Below are 16,972 nucleotides of genomic sequence, written 5' to 3' on the forward strand. Positions count from 1 at the left end.
TTCCTTCACCTGTATGTTTGTATGTAACGAACTCATATAGACTGGATTTTGATGGACGCAACAATAGGGATGTAAAACGAAGAACCTTTTATACATAGAATATCTTGAAAACCATAAAAATATTATTTCTTAATTTGACTTGATGCAATATTATTGTCAGAATTAGTAAACCATGCTTTTACAACAATTATCACTACATAGTACAAAACAAAGTCGCTTTCTCTGTCCCTATGTCCCTAAGCAACGGATTGTCTTAGTATATAATTTTATTATGTTTTAGACAAAGCGGGCGAAGCCGCGGACGGAAAGCTAGTTGCTAATAATTTGAACACCACCTCAATTCACTACAATATATTATTTTATTTATAAAATTTCATGCTAACACTTCTTAGATGTTATAATAAAAAAAATATATTCATTTGTTAAACAAATGAAAAACATGACGATATCACTTTCCAATGAGACAATTAGGTACAATGTGCAATACACATCTGTTTGAGGAGCAGTGGTATTTTTAAGAGCTAACACAATTACTATGTGATGATAAACGAACAACCCAAATTGAGAACTTCAAAGAACTACTACTACTTGCGATAGTTCTTCGAAATCTCAATAATGCACACACAGCATGCCAGACATCAACAGACGTACCTATACACAAAATTATTCCATGCTACCGGCAGACATTACTTACGTCGAATTTTATCAGGATACTTATTTTTATAAGTAAAACACTAAGGTAAAACCTTGGTAAAACAGTTTGATGGTAGATATGAAATATCTACAGAAGAATAATTTGAATTCGAATGGAAAGGAGCACGAAAAGAGCTTTTCAATTCGGAATAGATTGCAGAATGCAGAAAAACAACAAAACTGTCACAGAGTATGTGCTTTGTGCTGACCACAGATTAGTAATGCATTATGCATAGACAATACACTGGTTGGTTTTCGTCGAATAAAGCAATAAAGCCAAATTTATATCAGCTTAAATCTACAATTTGAATTTGAATAGCCGGGTTATGCAGTTAAGCACTCAATACTCATTAGTATTACACCATCATAATATATTGGTATAGCCGTTGTATAGCCACGTTACATACTAATTCAATATTTACATATGAACAAAAATGTATATCATAGAAACATGAAATATCTATATTATGTCATTACTGAAGTTAAAATTTAATTCAATTAAAAAAATTAAAATTAAATTCTCTGTTGTTTCTTTGAAATTATTCTGTGAAATTATTACTTTAAAATGGGAGATGTTACATAACAAAACATAATATATCACGCCAGTTTAAGGATTAAATAATATAATTTTATACTTTACATTACATTCAATCACATTCAATAATGTACCTTAGTGTACCTCATTCAGCAACTTAATTAAATTACTAGCTTTTTCATAATTTCAAAAAAATGCCCAACAAAATGCCAATACACTATATAATAATTGTTTTTGTATATTGCAACACCGGGTAAAGAGGCCATTTTGTGGTGTCGGTGTGGCATTTAATAATGTTCATCGAATTTCGTCTATTTTACATGGGAGTATTACTTTTTGTTGTGATTTGAAATTAATGAAAACAAACATTAATGTAGAAAGTTTTTGCATGTTTCAATTACTTTAAAAATGGAGCAGGGGATTGACGATTATTTTAGAACCGTATGTAGCGCGTGTTTAAGTTCCGATCGGGATATAATTACAATAAATTCCACATCTTATCTTTATTCAATATTCCGACTATTATTATGTGACAACGCGGGAGATCGGGTAAGTTTTCAAATTAATATTTTTCTCATTCAAAACGTAATAGAGACAAGATAATTGGCTTTAAATAAATTACGTAACAACTAAACTTCCGAGTACAATGCTCGAATACATTGAAAAGCATTTAGAAAAACTGTAATAAAATTTCATTCGTATGTAATAAGTACTGTTTTATTTTGTATTTATGAAATCGAAAGTTTATACAACTTTCCTATCTCTGTACTAAAATATATTTTTCTATTGAAATAAATATATTTGCAAGTGCACAATTTTTTATTCATTTATTCTTAAACAAACTATTTACGATGGTATTCTGTATATTTTGTATGCAAATATGTTATAATAGTATGTATTAGCTAGTTCAATAAAGAAACGAATCTTCAATGGCGGCGCTTATCATTCCCTCTCGCTCACACACGGCCGTACGGTATGCAAAAAAAAAGGGAAAAATTAAATCACTAAAATGTATTTGATTTTCCCTATAATAGTTTTTATCATAAATTTACAATGACAATTATGCATTTGCGAAAGTAAATAATGTTTTATTGGAATTTGACAAAATATGTTCTTTGGGAAAAGTTGTTCAGTTTTATGGGCTTATTACAAGTATTATGGGGATTTTATTACATTCTGTATACGTTAATATGATAATTCATATAAATACACAAATACAATAACAAAAAAGTTTGTCAACAAACAATTTGAAATAATTAATAAAATAATTATCAATTTACGTTATTTTTATTTTCTTTTTTGCTGATCCTACCATCTGTCAAAGTCAGCTTTGGCCGCCATTGAAGATTCGTTTCTATAGTGAACCAACTAATACTAGATGCCATCGCAGGATTAGTGCGTTCATAGTTTTTTTGATGAAAACTATAAATAATTAAATATACATAAAATGTGGTTTCATCAAAAAACTATTCAGAACCCACTTATCCTGCGGTGGGATCGTAGACTATAACTAACTGAATATAAATAAAAAAAAAAACAACCTATATAAAATAGTTTAGTGAAATTTAAATCTAAATATATATTTTTTCATTCTCATAAATCATTTGAATTAAATCTGTTTGTTTAAAGTGGGTCAATATCGAGTCTTAAGTTGTCTTACATACAAAACAAAAAAAGCCTACAGGTGAAGCTAATAAAAGTGTGTCAAAGATCCCATAGTATAATATTAATATTATTTATTAATGTTTTTTTTTTATTAAGATTCCATACTGAAAGAGTAAATCGAACCCTATTACTGAGACTTCGTCATCTGTCTGTCTGTCTCCAGGCTGTATCTCATAAACTGTGATAGCTAGAAAGCTGAATTCTTCACAAATGATATATTTCCATTGCCGCAATAACAAAAAATCCTAAAAATAGTATATCCCCATAGTGCGGAACCCTTCGTGCGCAAATCCGATTCGCACTTGGCCGGTTTTTAATATGTTTTATATACTTATGTCTTTCAGATTGACGACACGCTATGTGCGTTAGAAATAGCCCTGTGCTGGGAGTGCCACGCCATTCTTATAAAATGTGCAAAGTTCAGGAAGAAAGTGCAAAGTGCGCAAGAACACCTACGCGTGTTGGCTCTAAGTCAATCGCAAGAGGTATGTACCAGTATATACTACTAGCGGTCCGCCCCGACTTCGCCCGTGGTACATATTTCGCAATAAAAGGTATCCTATGTTCTTTCTCAGGGTCTAAAGATTGTCTGTGCCAAATTTCATCAAAATCGGTCCAGTAGTTTATGCGTGAAAACCATACATACATACATACAAACCTTCAAACCTTTCCTCTTTATTATATTAGTATAGACTAGCTGTGGTCTGCGGTTTCACCTGCATTGCTCCGCTCTTGTTGGTAGCGTGATGATATATAGCCTATAACCTTCCTCGATAAATGAGCTATCTAACACTGAAAGAATTTTTCAACTCGGACCAGTAGTTCTTGAGATAAGCCTGTAGTAAGTAAGCCTGTATTTAGTTCTTGATACAAACAAACTATTCAGCTTTATAATATTAGTATAAATTTAACTTTTTTTTTTCTTATTCCAGAGTCTCGACCATACATACATGTCGCAATCTCTCTCGACACTTGAGTGTGTCGTAAAAAGGGACTATGATAGACTATACATCGACTACACTGGCCAAACCGAATCACAATGGGTCCAGCCGTATATAACTATTTCTACGCCGCAGACGGTTAAAAACGAGGACTTTGATTTAAGCCTCAGAGATCATATTAGTCTTGCTATTGATGAGAGAATGTCGCAAGGTGAGTAATAATCTACTAGCGGTGTGCCCCGGCTTCGCCCGTACATATTTACTTTTTCTTTATTATCGTACTTCAAGGAATATTATAAACAAAAATTAACGAAATCGGTTCAGCCGTGGGCTATAACTGCTACTTTGTTCGCATAGACCGGCTTCTACGTCAGTTTATATATGTATTCTAAGCTCGACACCTCAAGTTTTTGATGTGAAACTTCTTTAGGCGCGTTGAAAATTTCAAAATCGCGTCATGGCAATACCGTCACGTCGTGGAGTATGGCGACGATTTTGGTATCTTTGAATATTACCAAGAAGTTTCACTTCTGACACGTGTGTTCGGTACACACGCTAAAATAAAATAACGCTAACTAGTATTAAATACTGTCTGTGCCCCACGCTTATGATATATAGCCTTCCTCGATAAATGGGCTATCTAGCACCGAAATAATTTTTCAAATGGGACCAGTAGTTCCTAAGATTAGCGCGTTCAAACAAACAAACTCTTCAGCTTTATAATATTAGTATAGATTTATAATTGTTTGTTTCAGTGCCTGAATTAGATATAAAGAATCCGCTGACAGGAGAAATAACGCACATAGTTGTTGGCACGGACGCGCTTGTGTCTACTGACTTTACGAATTTGGTCAAGGGCGAGTCGCCTGAATTCACTATGGAGTGAGTTGGTTTTAATTTATTTACTCTAGCTTACCGCCCGCGGCTTGGCCCGCTTTGTCTAAAACCTAATAAATTATATACTAAAACCTTCCTCTTGAATCACTCTATCTATTAAAAAAAACCGCATCAAAATCCGTTGCGTAGTTTTAAAGATTTAAGCATACAAAGGGACAGATAAAGTGACTTTATTTTATACTATGTAGCGAAGTGACTAGCTTTCCGCCCGCGTATCAAAGAAAAACCCGCATAGTTCCTGTTCCCGTGGGATATTGGTGTAATAAACCGAATATCATTGTAATTGGTTCACTAGTATTTGCGAGAAAGATTAACATACATACATACATTCATCCTCAAAAATTTTTCCCATTTACAATATGAGTAGGATAGATTATACTAGCTTACCGCCCGCGGCTTCGCCCGCTTTGTCTAAAACCTAATAAATTATATACTAAAACCTTCCTCTTGAATCACTCTATCTATTAAAAAAAAACCGCATCAAAATCCGTTGCATAGTTTTAAAGGTAAAGCATACAAAGGGACAGAGACAGCGACTTTGTTTTATACTATGTAGTGATATATTTATAATTCTTTTTTTTTTTTTCAGCACAAACACAACACAATTAATTGTCACAGAGTTGAATAAGCGATCGGAAAATATAATTACTGATAATAGATTTGGATATGATGTGGAATATATGTTAGAAGGAGACATGTTAGCTTGTAGGTAAGTTAATAAATAATCTATATATAATATTAGAGGTCCGCCCCGGCTTTGCCCGTGGTACATATTTCGCAATAAAAGGTAGCCTATGGCCTTTCTCGGGTATCAAAATATCTCAATACCAAATTTGATTGAGTAACAGACAGACAGAGGTACTTTCGCATTTATAATATTAGTATGGATACAAAACTCAAAGGTGACTTACACAGTGATCTATCAACGCACAGCCTAAACCACAGGATGGATCGGGCTGAAATTTGGCATGCAGGTAGATGTCATAACGTAGGCGTCCCTTAAGAAAGGATTTTGATCAATTCTACCCCCAAGGGGATAAAATAGGAGATGAAAATTTACATCATGTTTATTTATCTTTTCCACGCAAGTGAAGCTGCGGGCAACAGCTAGTAAATAAATATTTCGGGACAATTTTCACAAACGACACGATGTTATGGAAACCAGATGGCTGATAAACATGCATATATAATTTTAAATAAATACGTATATAGATAATTAACACCCAGACACAGAGCAAACAGAGCAAACTATGTTCATCACACAAATATTTGCTCAGGTAGGGATCGAACCCACGATCTCTGGCTTGGAAGGCAGGGCCACTATCAACCAAGCCATCCGTCCAGTTGAATAGTTATTATCAGTTATTTTTCACAACAAAATAACACCTTTTCTACCAGGTTGCCTGTCAGAGATTGCTGTGTAGCAATAAGGCCGCCTATTGTGCAAAATATTAATAATAGATATCCTTACATTGTTTGTATAAATAAATAAAAATTAACATATAGACGCAATAATTTAAAATTATATACATTCACGGTGTAATTTCTTGAATTGGTGAACACAACATGCACAATATTTTTAATTTATATTTATTTTGATATTTAGTTTTATAGGTTGATATTAGGGATCTAACGATACATGATTTTGCCGATATGACACCGATACCGATATTTGAGGAAAATAATCGGCGATACCGGTACCGACACCGATTTCGATGGCTTGTTAGATAAATAGATAATGAATTATGCACTTTATATGCATTAAAGTTATACATATTTAACATGGACTCGACTGTAAATCCAATTTTTTTTAATAAATATGCCAAATCAAAAAACAAAAAGCATTTATTTTAGTATTATCATTTTACAAAGTCAGTTAAAGTTACATAATTAAAGTCAGTAATCAATGTTTACTATAGGTAGATTTTTGTTCAGAAAACAAATTATCCGCACGTGAGCGGCCTCCCGCGAGGCCTTCATTCGATTTGTTTCAATCTTTTTGCATTGTTTGATTTCGATATCGGTTGTTTTATAATCGGCGATACCAATATATCGGTATCGTTACATCCCTAGTTGATATGAATGCTTAATAGATGAGAATTTTTAAAGTTACAAGTAACATATATTTTTTCAAGTATTCCATGTCATATAATCCCAAGCCAATAAGAGACGAATCTAACAAAGCAAAAATCATTATAATCGGTTCAGCTCTTTTTGAGTTATACACGGTGTAGAGCGTGTATGCCGAGCACAAGTGTCAGACGTGAAACTTTCTTGGCAAGATTCAAAGATATCAAAATCGTCGTCTTACTCCATGACTTGGCTTTTTTTTTATAGCACCCGCCATCACAGGGGTGTTGTATTCTTTCCTCTGGAATATTGTCCATAGATTAAAAATACCAACATTGTTTATTTACAAATAAGGCCCAAATTAAAATACAATATTCCAATAACATTTCCAATTAATAGTTAGTCCAATAAAATTTTTCAAATTAATTACGGTATTGCCATCACCGGATCTTGAAATTTTACTCAACGCGCCCAAATTGGGTATGTCGCACACTGTATCATAAATTTATTTTTCAGGGAAGAATTAAAGAAGAAAATCTCATATGTTAATGCTGTATATAAATGTGAATTGTGTATAATAGAATTTTATTTGCAACAACAAGTCGAGGAACATTTCATAGCCGCACATAGAGCGGTGAGTATCAAAAACTCAAACTGTGATTAACCTTGATTTGATTTCAATTTGATTTATTGTTTGATTTGATTTCAATTTTTATTTGATTTGATTTCAATTTGATTTAATTTTTAATTTGATTTTTATTTGATTTGATTTCCATATAATTTATATTTGATTTGATTATTTGATTCAGCGCCCAATGCAACACCATGCAAGATATGTTACGTAATTTTTTAGATATTTCCCGCTTTATTTTTAAAATGTTATTATTGTCATTTTACTCATTAGGTAAAGTATTTTCAATATCAGTTTAATGTTTTTTTAATACCTGCAATAGTTACGGAATAATCGCCTGTGCACAATTAACGATTACACCCTGTATATAGATGATTTCTCGTAAAATATTCTATGATGCCATTTGATTTGATTTATATTTGTTTGATTTGATATGCTACATATATATAGATGGCTAGAAAAACCCGCATAGTTCCTGTTTTTGTGGGATTCCCGGGATAAATCGTAGCCTATGCCAGTTTAAACTGGGTCTTACATACCAAATTTCATTGTAATCGGTTCAGTAATTTTCACGTGAAAGAAAAACATCCTCACAAACTTTCGCATTTATAGTATTAGTAGGATTTTCTCGTAATGCTATGATGTCATTTAATTTGATTTCCATTTGATATAATTTGATTTGATTTTCATTTGATATTATTTGATTTGATTTCTATTTGATATACCTATTTAATTTGATTTCCATTTGATTTGATTTCTATATCAAATAGAAATTTGATTTGATATCCATTTGATTTCTATTTGATACATTTGATGTGATTTCCATTTGACATATTTGATTTGATTTGATTCAGCGCCCCAACGCAACGCCTTGCAAGATATGCTACGTATATATTGACGATGATAAACTACAAGAACATACAGACACACATTACACGAGATATATATGTAAATTGTGTAGTCACACGGAGTTGAGTGAAAAGCTTGTCAAGTTGCATGTGCAAACGCACTTGAGCAAGAAAACTCCGGGCGGCGTGATTCCTATAGGCGATAGTGTTAAAAAGGTAATTTTGAAGTATTTTAAAGTGAAACTTTTATTACATCGTCTCAAACTTTTTGGTCTGTGTAGCGCATGTCGCGTGACGCACGATACGTACGATAATTATCGTACAAATACGATAATTTTTAGTTAAATGTCTATAGTGTGAAAAAAGTTTCACTTTTACCGTGGTTTCATAAAACCACACAACATTTTTTTATTATTATTATTTTGGATATAGAAGCTTGTCATGCCGCATGTGCAAACTAATTTTCGAATAAAATCACTTTAAAAATAGCATGTTTGCCGAGCACATGTGTCAGAAGTGAAACTTCTTTGGCAAGATTCAAAGATACCAAAATCATCGCCTTACTCCATAACGACGGTATTGACGTATTGATACGACCTTGAAATTTTACTCTCATCGCGACTAAAGTTTCACTTCCAAATCTTGAATCTTGCCAAAGAAGTTTCACTTCTGACACGTGTGCTCAGCACACACGCTCTTTTTTGTTCATTAAATTGGATAGAAAAGCAAAATGTGCAAACTTCTTAAATTTGCAATTATAATTAAGTAAATAATATTCAATTAAAATATTAATATTTATTCAAAAATAATATTATAATACACTAGTGGTCCGCCCCGGCTTCGCCCGTGGTACATATTTCGCAATAAAAGGTAGCCTATTTCCTTTCTCGGGTATCAAAATATCTCCATACCAAATTTCATGCAAATTGGTTCAGTAGTTTAAGCGTGATTGAGTAACAGACAGACAGACAGAGTTACTTTCGCATTTATAATATTAGTATGGATTAAATTCTCCAAAGGGCACGTAAAGGACCATCTTCCTTCTGGTGATACCCGTGTATTATGAAGGGAAACATACTACTTTACTAAATGTAATAAGTATTTTGATTGGTATAGAAAAAGCGATCGGAAATACAACTTTGAAATATGAAAATGCACTATTTAGAAACTCCATACATTTGGAAACAATAGAAATTGTTAAAATAACTTTACTTAAACTTAACTTAATAACTTACAGATTCAACTTAATAGTACAAATCTTAATATATATAAATCTAGTGTCACAATGTTTGTCCTCAATGGACTCCTAAACCACTTAACCGATTATAATAAAATTCGCACACCATGTGCAGTTCGATCCAACTTGAGAGATAGGATAGTTTAAATCTCAAATCGTTTTATAGAAAGCGGGCGAAGCCGCGGGAGGTAAGCTAGTATATTATATACTTTTAAAAATAACATTATTGAATACATTTTTAATAATATCCTACCTGTATTAAAACACATTATTTTAATAACTTACAGCGTAGAAAGAAAAAAAACAACGACGAGGAAAAACAACCGCAGCCGGGTGACTTACGAAAGTTATTATCAAAAACTACAATAGTTGGATATAAATGCTTAGAATGTGACATGTTTTTCAAGTAAGTATTTTATTACTACCTGTGTCCTGTGGTTTTACCTGCATCGCTCCGCTCCTGTTGGTCTTAGCGTATGATATATAGCCTATAGCCTTCCTCGATACATGAGCCATCTAACGCCGAAAGAATTTTGCAAATTGGACCAGTAGTTCCTGAGATTAGCGCGTTCAAACAAACTCTTCAGCTTTATTTATTGATTTTTTTATTGACGCGTAATGATATGATTTTACTTTTTTAATATTAATAATTATTTTTCAGAAATTCCCGTGCAAGAAAAAATCATGTTGCCCGATTTCACAGAGAGGGCTTACAGTGTGATCATTGTAAAAAGAGATTTGTCAATAAAACAACGCTGGCAACACATTTGAAGTAAGTTTAATAATAAAATTTATCTAGTTCATATTAAAATACACATAGGGCAGGGCATAATAAAAAAGTGGGTTTAAAAATGTAAAAAAAATTGAGAAAAATAAATAAAATCGGGGTTGGAAAAAAATTTAGTGCAACATTTTTTCGTTACGCGTGACATTTTTCCGTTTCACGCCATCTTTTTCATATCCCTACCACGCGTGATGCAACGTATTTCTGTAAAGTTGCGTATAGTAAATTATTTTTTGAAAAATAAGGTCATAAAGAAGTTTCACTTCTTACGTGTGTACATTAGTACATGCATACATTTTTTTTTTAAACAATCTATCTTCAATTTACCATTTTTTCTTTGCAGACTCCACGAAGGCCCCTTGCCCCGAGAGAAGTGTCCTATATGTTCAAAGCTGGTGCGAGTTGTCCAACTCAAGTACCACATACAGAGACACAAAGACAGCAGCAAGTTTGAGTGTGCCGAGTGTAACAAAGTGTTCTCACATCTGGCAACATACCAAGCACACTTGAAGTACGCCAGGGCACATGCCACGGAAATTGTGTTTAAGTTAGTGACGTGTTTAAAATGTTTTTAAGTGTTGATAAGTGTTTTTGGCAAGTTGGAAGTGTTAGAAAGTGTTTCTTAGCAAGTTGGAAGTGTTTTTGGCAAGTTGAAATCATTAGATAGGTGTGTTTTGCAAGTTGAAAGGGTGCGATAAGTGTTTTTGTCAAGTTAGACGCTTTAAATGCATGTTTGCAAGTTATTTTCTGGCATTTCAAGTTGGTTAAGTTACTGAACAAGCGTGTACAAGCTCGACACACAGAGACACAAAGACAGCAGCAAGTTTGAGTGTGCCGAGTGTAACAAAGTGTTCTCACATCTGGCAACGTACCAAGCGCACTTGAAGTACGCCAGGGCACATGCCACGGAGATTGTGTTTAAGTTAGTGACAAGTCTAAGTCATTTTAACTGTGTGATAAGTGTTTTTGGCAAGTTGGAAGGTGTTATTTGCAAGTTGGGAGCGTTAGTTAGGCAAGTTGGAAGTGTTTTTTGGCAAGTTGGAAGGTGTTATTTGCAAGTTGGGAGCGTTAGTTAGGTGTTTTTTGCAAGTTAGAAGGATGCAATAAGTGTTGTTTGGAAGTTATTTTCTCGTATTTCAAGTTGCTTAATTTTTATTGACTTTTCTACATTAGTGACATTTTTCTATATCCTACTAATATTATAAATGCGAAAGTTTGTGAGGATGTGTGTGTGTGTGTGTGTTTGTTACTTTTTCACGCAAATACTACTGAACCGATTACAATGAAATTAAGCACATATATAGAGGGTAAATTGGATTAACACATAGGCTAGGTTTTATCCCGGAAATCGCACGGGAACGGGAACTATGCGGGTTTTCCTTTGAAAACGCGGGCGAAGCCGCGGGCGGAGTCATTTTAAAATATAAAAATGAATCTCAAAATGTGTTGGTAAGCGCATAACTTGAGAACGGCTTAACCGATTTCGTTAATTCTTTTTTTATAATATTCCTTGAAGTTCGAGGATGGTACTTATGTAGAGAAAACGTGAATATGTACCACGGGCGAAGCCGGGGCGGACCGCTAGTTTTAAATAAATATTGTTATTTGTTGTTTCTTTTTTATTTACAGATACCCCTGTCCTATGTGTAATAAAGGATATCCTACTAAAGAAGCAATGCAAGATCATTTTAATTATCAACATTTGGGGAAAACTACACACAAATGTCCCATTTGTAATAAGGTATGAGAATCGCTACATAGTATAAAACAAAGTCGCTTTCTCTGTCCCTATGTCCCTTTGTATGCTTAAATCTTTAAAACTACGCAACGGATTTTGATGCGGTTTTTTATATTAGATGGAGTGATTCAAGAGGAAGGTTTTAGTATATAGTTTAGGTTTTAGTCAAAGCGGGCGAAGCCGCGGGCGGAAAGCTAGTTTTAAATAAATGTGTGAAGTCCCATGTCCCCAAGTGGGGTAAGGGGCAGATGCATTATGCATCAGTTTCACTGATCGATTTTCTTTAGGGACAAGTAGGTGATCATCCTTGTGTGTCCTGCCAGACCGAGACATTTTTTTTTCTTCGTCTCCACCGGGAATCGAACCCAGGACCCCTCAGTGCTACGCTCACGCTCACGAACATTCATTTTAAATAAATAACTATTTTTATATGTATTTTCATTGAAGTGAAACTTCTTTAGGCGCTTTCAAGGTCAATACCGTCATGTCATGGAGTAAGGCGACGATTTTAGTTCCTTTGAATCTTGTCTTTAACATTAAAAAAAACCTAGCGTGCGTGCTGAGCACACGTGTCTGAAGTGAAACTTCTTTGGCAAGATTCAAAGATACCAACATCGTTGACTTACTCCATGACGTGACGGTATTGCCATGACGCGACTTTGAAATTTTACTCAAAGAAGTTTCACTACAAAAAACTAATTCAACACAGAAAATAATTATTTAAAAAATATATTTTTTTTATTATGTTTCAGCCAATAGCTTCAAAGGCGAATGTTGAAAAACACATAATGAGGGTACATAGAGAGAAAAAGGAAAAACCGAAGAATCATATCTGCAATCAGTGCGGAAAAGGATTTTCTGTAAGTATTTATTTATATATTATTTGAGAACAATTTTCACACGGCACTTAGTTTTTGCTTGTGTTATGGAAACCAGATGCTGATAAACATATATATAATTTTAAATAAATACTTATATAGATAATTAACACCCAGACACAGAGCAAGCATCTATGTTTAACACACAAATATTTGCCCCGGGTGGGAATCGAACCCACGACCTCTGGCTTGGAAGGCAGGGCCACTTAAAACTATAAACAATAAAATAAAATCAGGAAAAAATTAAAACATAAGAATAATGTGAATAAAAATCGGTTGAATACCTTATGTGGTGCAGAAATTATTACTTTTTTAAAAACAAAATCAACTTTAAATGGGATAATCTAAAGAAATTTACAAACAATTTTTATTTAACAAACAAAATAAGAACCTAAAAATCGGTTCATTGTATATATGTTTGATACTCTTACGTAAAAACTACTGGACGGATTTGTATGAAACTTTACAGTAATATAAGTTATCAGAATAACACATGAGCTATGATGGAATGAGAAAACCGCCCTGCGCATAATAATAATTATTTATACAGGGTGTAATAGTTGTGTGCACAGGCGAATATTCCGTAATTATAACAGACTAGCTGCTCCGCGCGGTTTCACCCCCGTGGCTCCTCTCCTGTTGGTCGTAGCGTGATGATATATAGCCTTCCTCGATAAATGAGCTATCTAACACTGAAAGAATTTTTCAAATCGGACCAGTAGTTCCCGAGATTAGCGCGTTCAAACAAACAAACAAACAAACAAACTCTTCAGCTTTATAATATTATAACAGATATGAAAAAACTTTAAACTGATATTGAACGTATTATATCTAACGAGTAAAATGACAATAATAACTTTTTAAGCTATTGCATAGCTTCTATCGCGGGCCTTGTGCGCGGGGACCGAATCGAGAAATTCCGTAACGAAAAAACCTCACGCTCCCCACGGGGACGGGCGGAGGTGTGGCTTGAAGGCATAGCATGCAATAGCGCAACCGCCCCAGTCCCCGAGTGACACACGCCGTTTTTTTTAATAAAACGAGAAATATCCAAAAATGTTAAATTCAGTCTGAAGGTGTCGGTTCATACAAACAAATATGTGAAGCTACTAAAAAATGTAAAAAAATCATAATTATTTATTTATTTTCAGGACAGAAAAGCCCTCAACCAACACGCAGCGATACATTCGGGCGAGAGACCGCTGTCATGTGATATTTGCGCACAGACATTCAAACAAAAGGCGTCTCTATATACACACAAGAAAAGGGTACACAAACTTTTGCCGCCAAGGAAAGTCGTCGAGTTTATGGAAAAGCCGGAATAATACAGTCTTTATGTCTTATTAAAATATCTATAACTAGCGGTCCGCCCCGGCTTCGCCCGTGGTACATATTTACGTTTTCTCTATATAAGAACCATCCTCGTACTTCAAGGAATATAATAAAAAAAGAATTATCGAAATCGGTCCACCCGTTCACGCGTGATGCCGTGACCAAGGAAAATAAAAAACGTGTGTGCCGAGCAAACGTGTCAGAAGTGAAACTTTTTGTCAAAGATACCAAAATCGTCGCCTTACTTCATGACGTGACGGTATTGCCATGACGCGACCTTGAAATTTTACTCTCAACGCGCCTAAAGAAGTTTCACTTCAAATGTATCACCCATCCAATTTATGGCCGTGCTAACCGTTGCTTAACCTCTATTTTTGTTTATAGAAAGAAAGAAAATTATTGTCATCAACAAAATAAACCGAAAAAAATATATTATTGTATGGAAAAATCAATTATTTATATAATATTATAAATTATAAATGCGAAAGTAACTCTGTCTGTCTGTCTGTTACTCAATCACGCCTAAACTACTGAACCAATTTGCATGAAATTTGGTATGGAGATATATTGATACCCAAGAAAGGACATAGGCTACCTTTTATTGTGAAATATGTACCACGGGCGAAGCCGGGGCGGACCTCTAGTTATTTATATGTAAAACTATTGATAATTATTGACCTTGTACTAAAAGTGAATTTTATTCAAACTCAAATATTTATTTATTCAATTAGACTTCTTCTAGAAGCACTTTTGAATCGTCGTTACATATTTTTAACATTTGCCATCGACTATTATTTCCGCCCGCGGCTTCGCCCGCGTTTGCAAAGGAAAACCCGCATAGTTCCCGTCCCCGTGGGATTTCCGGGATAAAAACTATCCTATGTGTTAATCCAAGTTACCCTCTATATGTGTGCTAAATTTCATTGTAATCGGTTCAGTAGTTTTTACGTGAAAGAGTAACAAACATCCGTACAAACTTTCGCCTTTATAATATATTATATATTAGATATTAGATTTCAATGAATAAATATAAAAAAAAATATATAATTTTATTGAAGCCTTTTTAATTTCTATTTCTATTTATTTTTAATATTATTACATCAATTTCAAACAATTTTTAGTTCCAAGTCAATAAATTAAATATTAAGGCCGTGTACGCGGTCCGTGCGCTGTTTGGCTCAAATATGTGATTTTTCAAACCAGATTGTCCATCAACCACTTATCTTACAAACATATGAATTACTAATAATTTTAGGGAATTTTATTGTCTATATAGTTAGTTAAGAGTTTTTTTCAATTAATACAGTATTTGTGAATACCATCAAGATAACTGAGCCGATGATTACTTGATTTCACTTTTAGTGTCAATTTCGAAGCTAAAAATATCTGAAATTGCTGACAGATCTAACACACATTTTTTTTTAACTAACTGCAAAAATCCTTATTAAAATAGTTAGTTAAAAGATTTTTTTAATTTGGACTCCTAACTTACGAAATTAAAATCCGAACAATGTGAATTTTTTTAGAAATTATACTCGACAAAATGATTATTTTCACCAAGATATTTGACTTCGTTGAATATAATTTATACATATTGCAATAAAAGAACGTATTACTTATAAGACAAAATTTAAAAAATCAACTAAGGTACCTCTATTATTTTTCTACAATTTTTTTTAAAGTACTATAAAACACTGCGCGCGACCCGATTAAAATCAGTCGGCAGCGAGCCTTCCCAGAGAGAGGACATGTTGCTCGGCGCTCTCCTGTGGACCTATGCTGTTCATAGTAAAAGGATAGCGCAAGCCGCGATCTATCGTATTAGATCGCGGAGATTTTGACTTGCGTTAAATTGAATAAGCGCTCTTAAGCAATATAATTCATATATTTTAAAGAAAATATAGTTTTAAACTCAAACTCAAACTCAAACATTTAATTATTCAATTAGACTTCTTCGAGAAGCACTTTTGAAACGTCAATAGGTACATATTTTTAACATTTACCACCGATTCGGAAAGCAGTATCTATGGAGAAGAATCGGCAAGAAACTCCATAGTTGCTCTTTTAAATCATTTCAGTATTACAATTTAATTTTACAAAATATGTAACTGTACGTATATATCATAATGTGCCAAAGAACTGTCCTGTGGTTTTTACGCGACAACCCTCCATGGGTTTTTATCTTCCATATATTCCTTAATGCTGTAATAGGCTCTCTGAACTAATACGTTTTTTACATAATTTTTAAATTTAGCACTACTAAACTCTTTAATACTATGAGGAATTCTGTTGTAAAAAAGTATACCTTGGCCCATAAATGAATTTTTAACTTTACGTCCTTTAATCCAGTTTGTGTTATTATTATTATTATCTTATATATAAAATTCTCGTGTCACAATGTTAGTCTGCATACTCCTCCGAAACGGCTGGACCGATTCTCATGAAATTTTCCGTGCATATCGGGTAAGTCTGAGAATCGGCAAACATCTATTTTTCATATGTACCACGGGCGAAGCCGGGGCGGACCGCTAGTATAATATATTATTATGCTAATAAAACTGTATTTTTGTTCATTGAACAATTATGTATGTATTTTTCTTAATTTCTATACAAATGTTGTTTTAAATATTGTGTGTCCTTTTTGCGTTTTAGGGCCGATTTTTCAATGCTTGAATAAAACTTATCCGTCCACTAAAGTATTACACGATAATATTAAAATGTCA

The 16,972-nt window shown here is 33.6% G+C and overlaps 1 protein-coding gene across 1 annotated transcript; it reads left to right on the forward strand.

Moving 5' to 3' along the window:
• Window positions 1–1,468: 1,468 nt before the first annotated feature.
• Window positions 1,469–14,360, forward strand: LOC123704719 (zinc finger protein 808-like). The gene is made up of 14 exons (XM_045653161.1): window positions 1,469–1,777; window positions 3,238–3,378; window positions 3,826–4,045; window positions 4,590–4,716; window positions 5,321–5,440; window positions 7,318–7,435; window positions 8,287–8,496; window positions 9,805–9,923; window positions 10,179–10,289; window positions 10,645–10,750; window positions 11,126–11,223; window positions 11,931–12,042; window positions 12,792–12,899; window positions 14,069–14,360. The coding sequence occupies exons 1-14, from the start codon at window positions 1,637–1,639 to the stop codon at window positions 14,240–14,242; spliced, it is 1,905 nt and encodes a 634-aa protein (XP_045509117.1). The 5' UTR covers window positions 1,469–1,636; the 3' UTR covers window positions 14,243–14,360.
• The last annotated feature ends 2,612 nt before the right edge of the window (window positions 14,361–16,972 follow it).

This window comes from Colias croceus, chromosome 30, assembly GCF_905220415.1.
Source record: "Colias croceus chromosome 30, ilColCroc2.1".
Classification (NCBI taxonomy): Eukaryota; Metazoa; Arthropoda; class Insecta; order Lepidoptera; family Pieridae; genus Colias; species Colias croceus.

What these genes read in the sequence shown, in the direction of transcription:
- LOC123704719 (XM_045653161.1), top strand. Translation starts at nt 1,637, where the DNA reads ATGGAGCAGGGGATTGACGATTATTTTAGAACCGTATGTAGCGCGTGT. An exon ending in GTGACAACGCGGGAGATCGG is followed by an intron (nt 1,778 to 3,237) that starts GTAAGTTTTCAA and finishes TATGTCTTTCAG; the next exon opens with ATTGACGACACGCTATGTGC. An exon ending in CTCTAAGTCAATCGCAAGAG is followed by an intron (nt 3,379 to 3,825) that starts GTATGTACCAGT and finishes TTCTTATTCCAG; the next exon opens with AGTCTCGACCATACATACAT.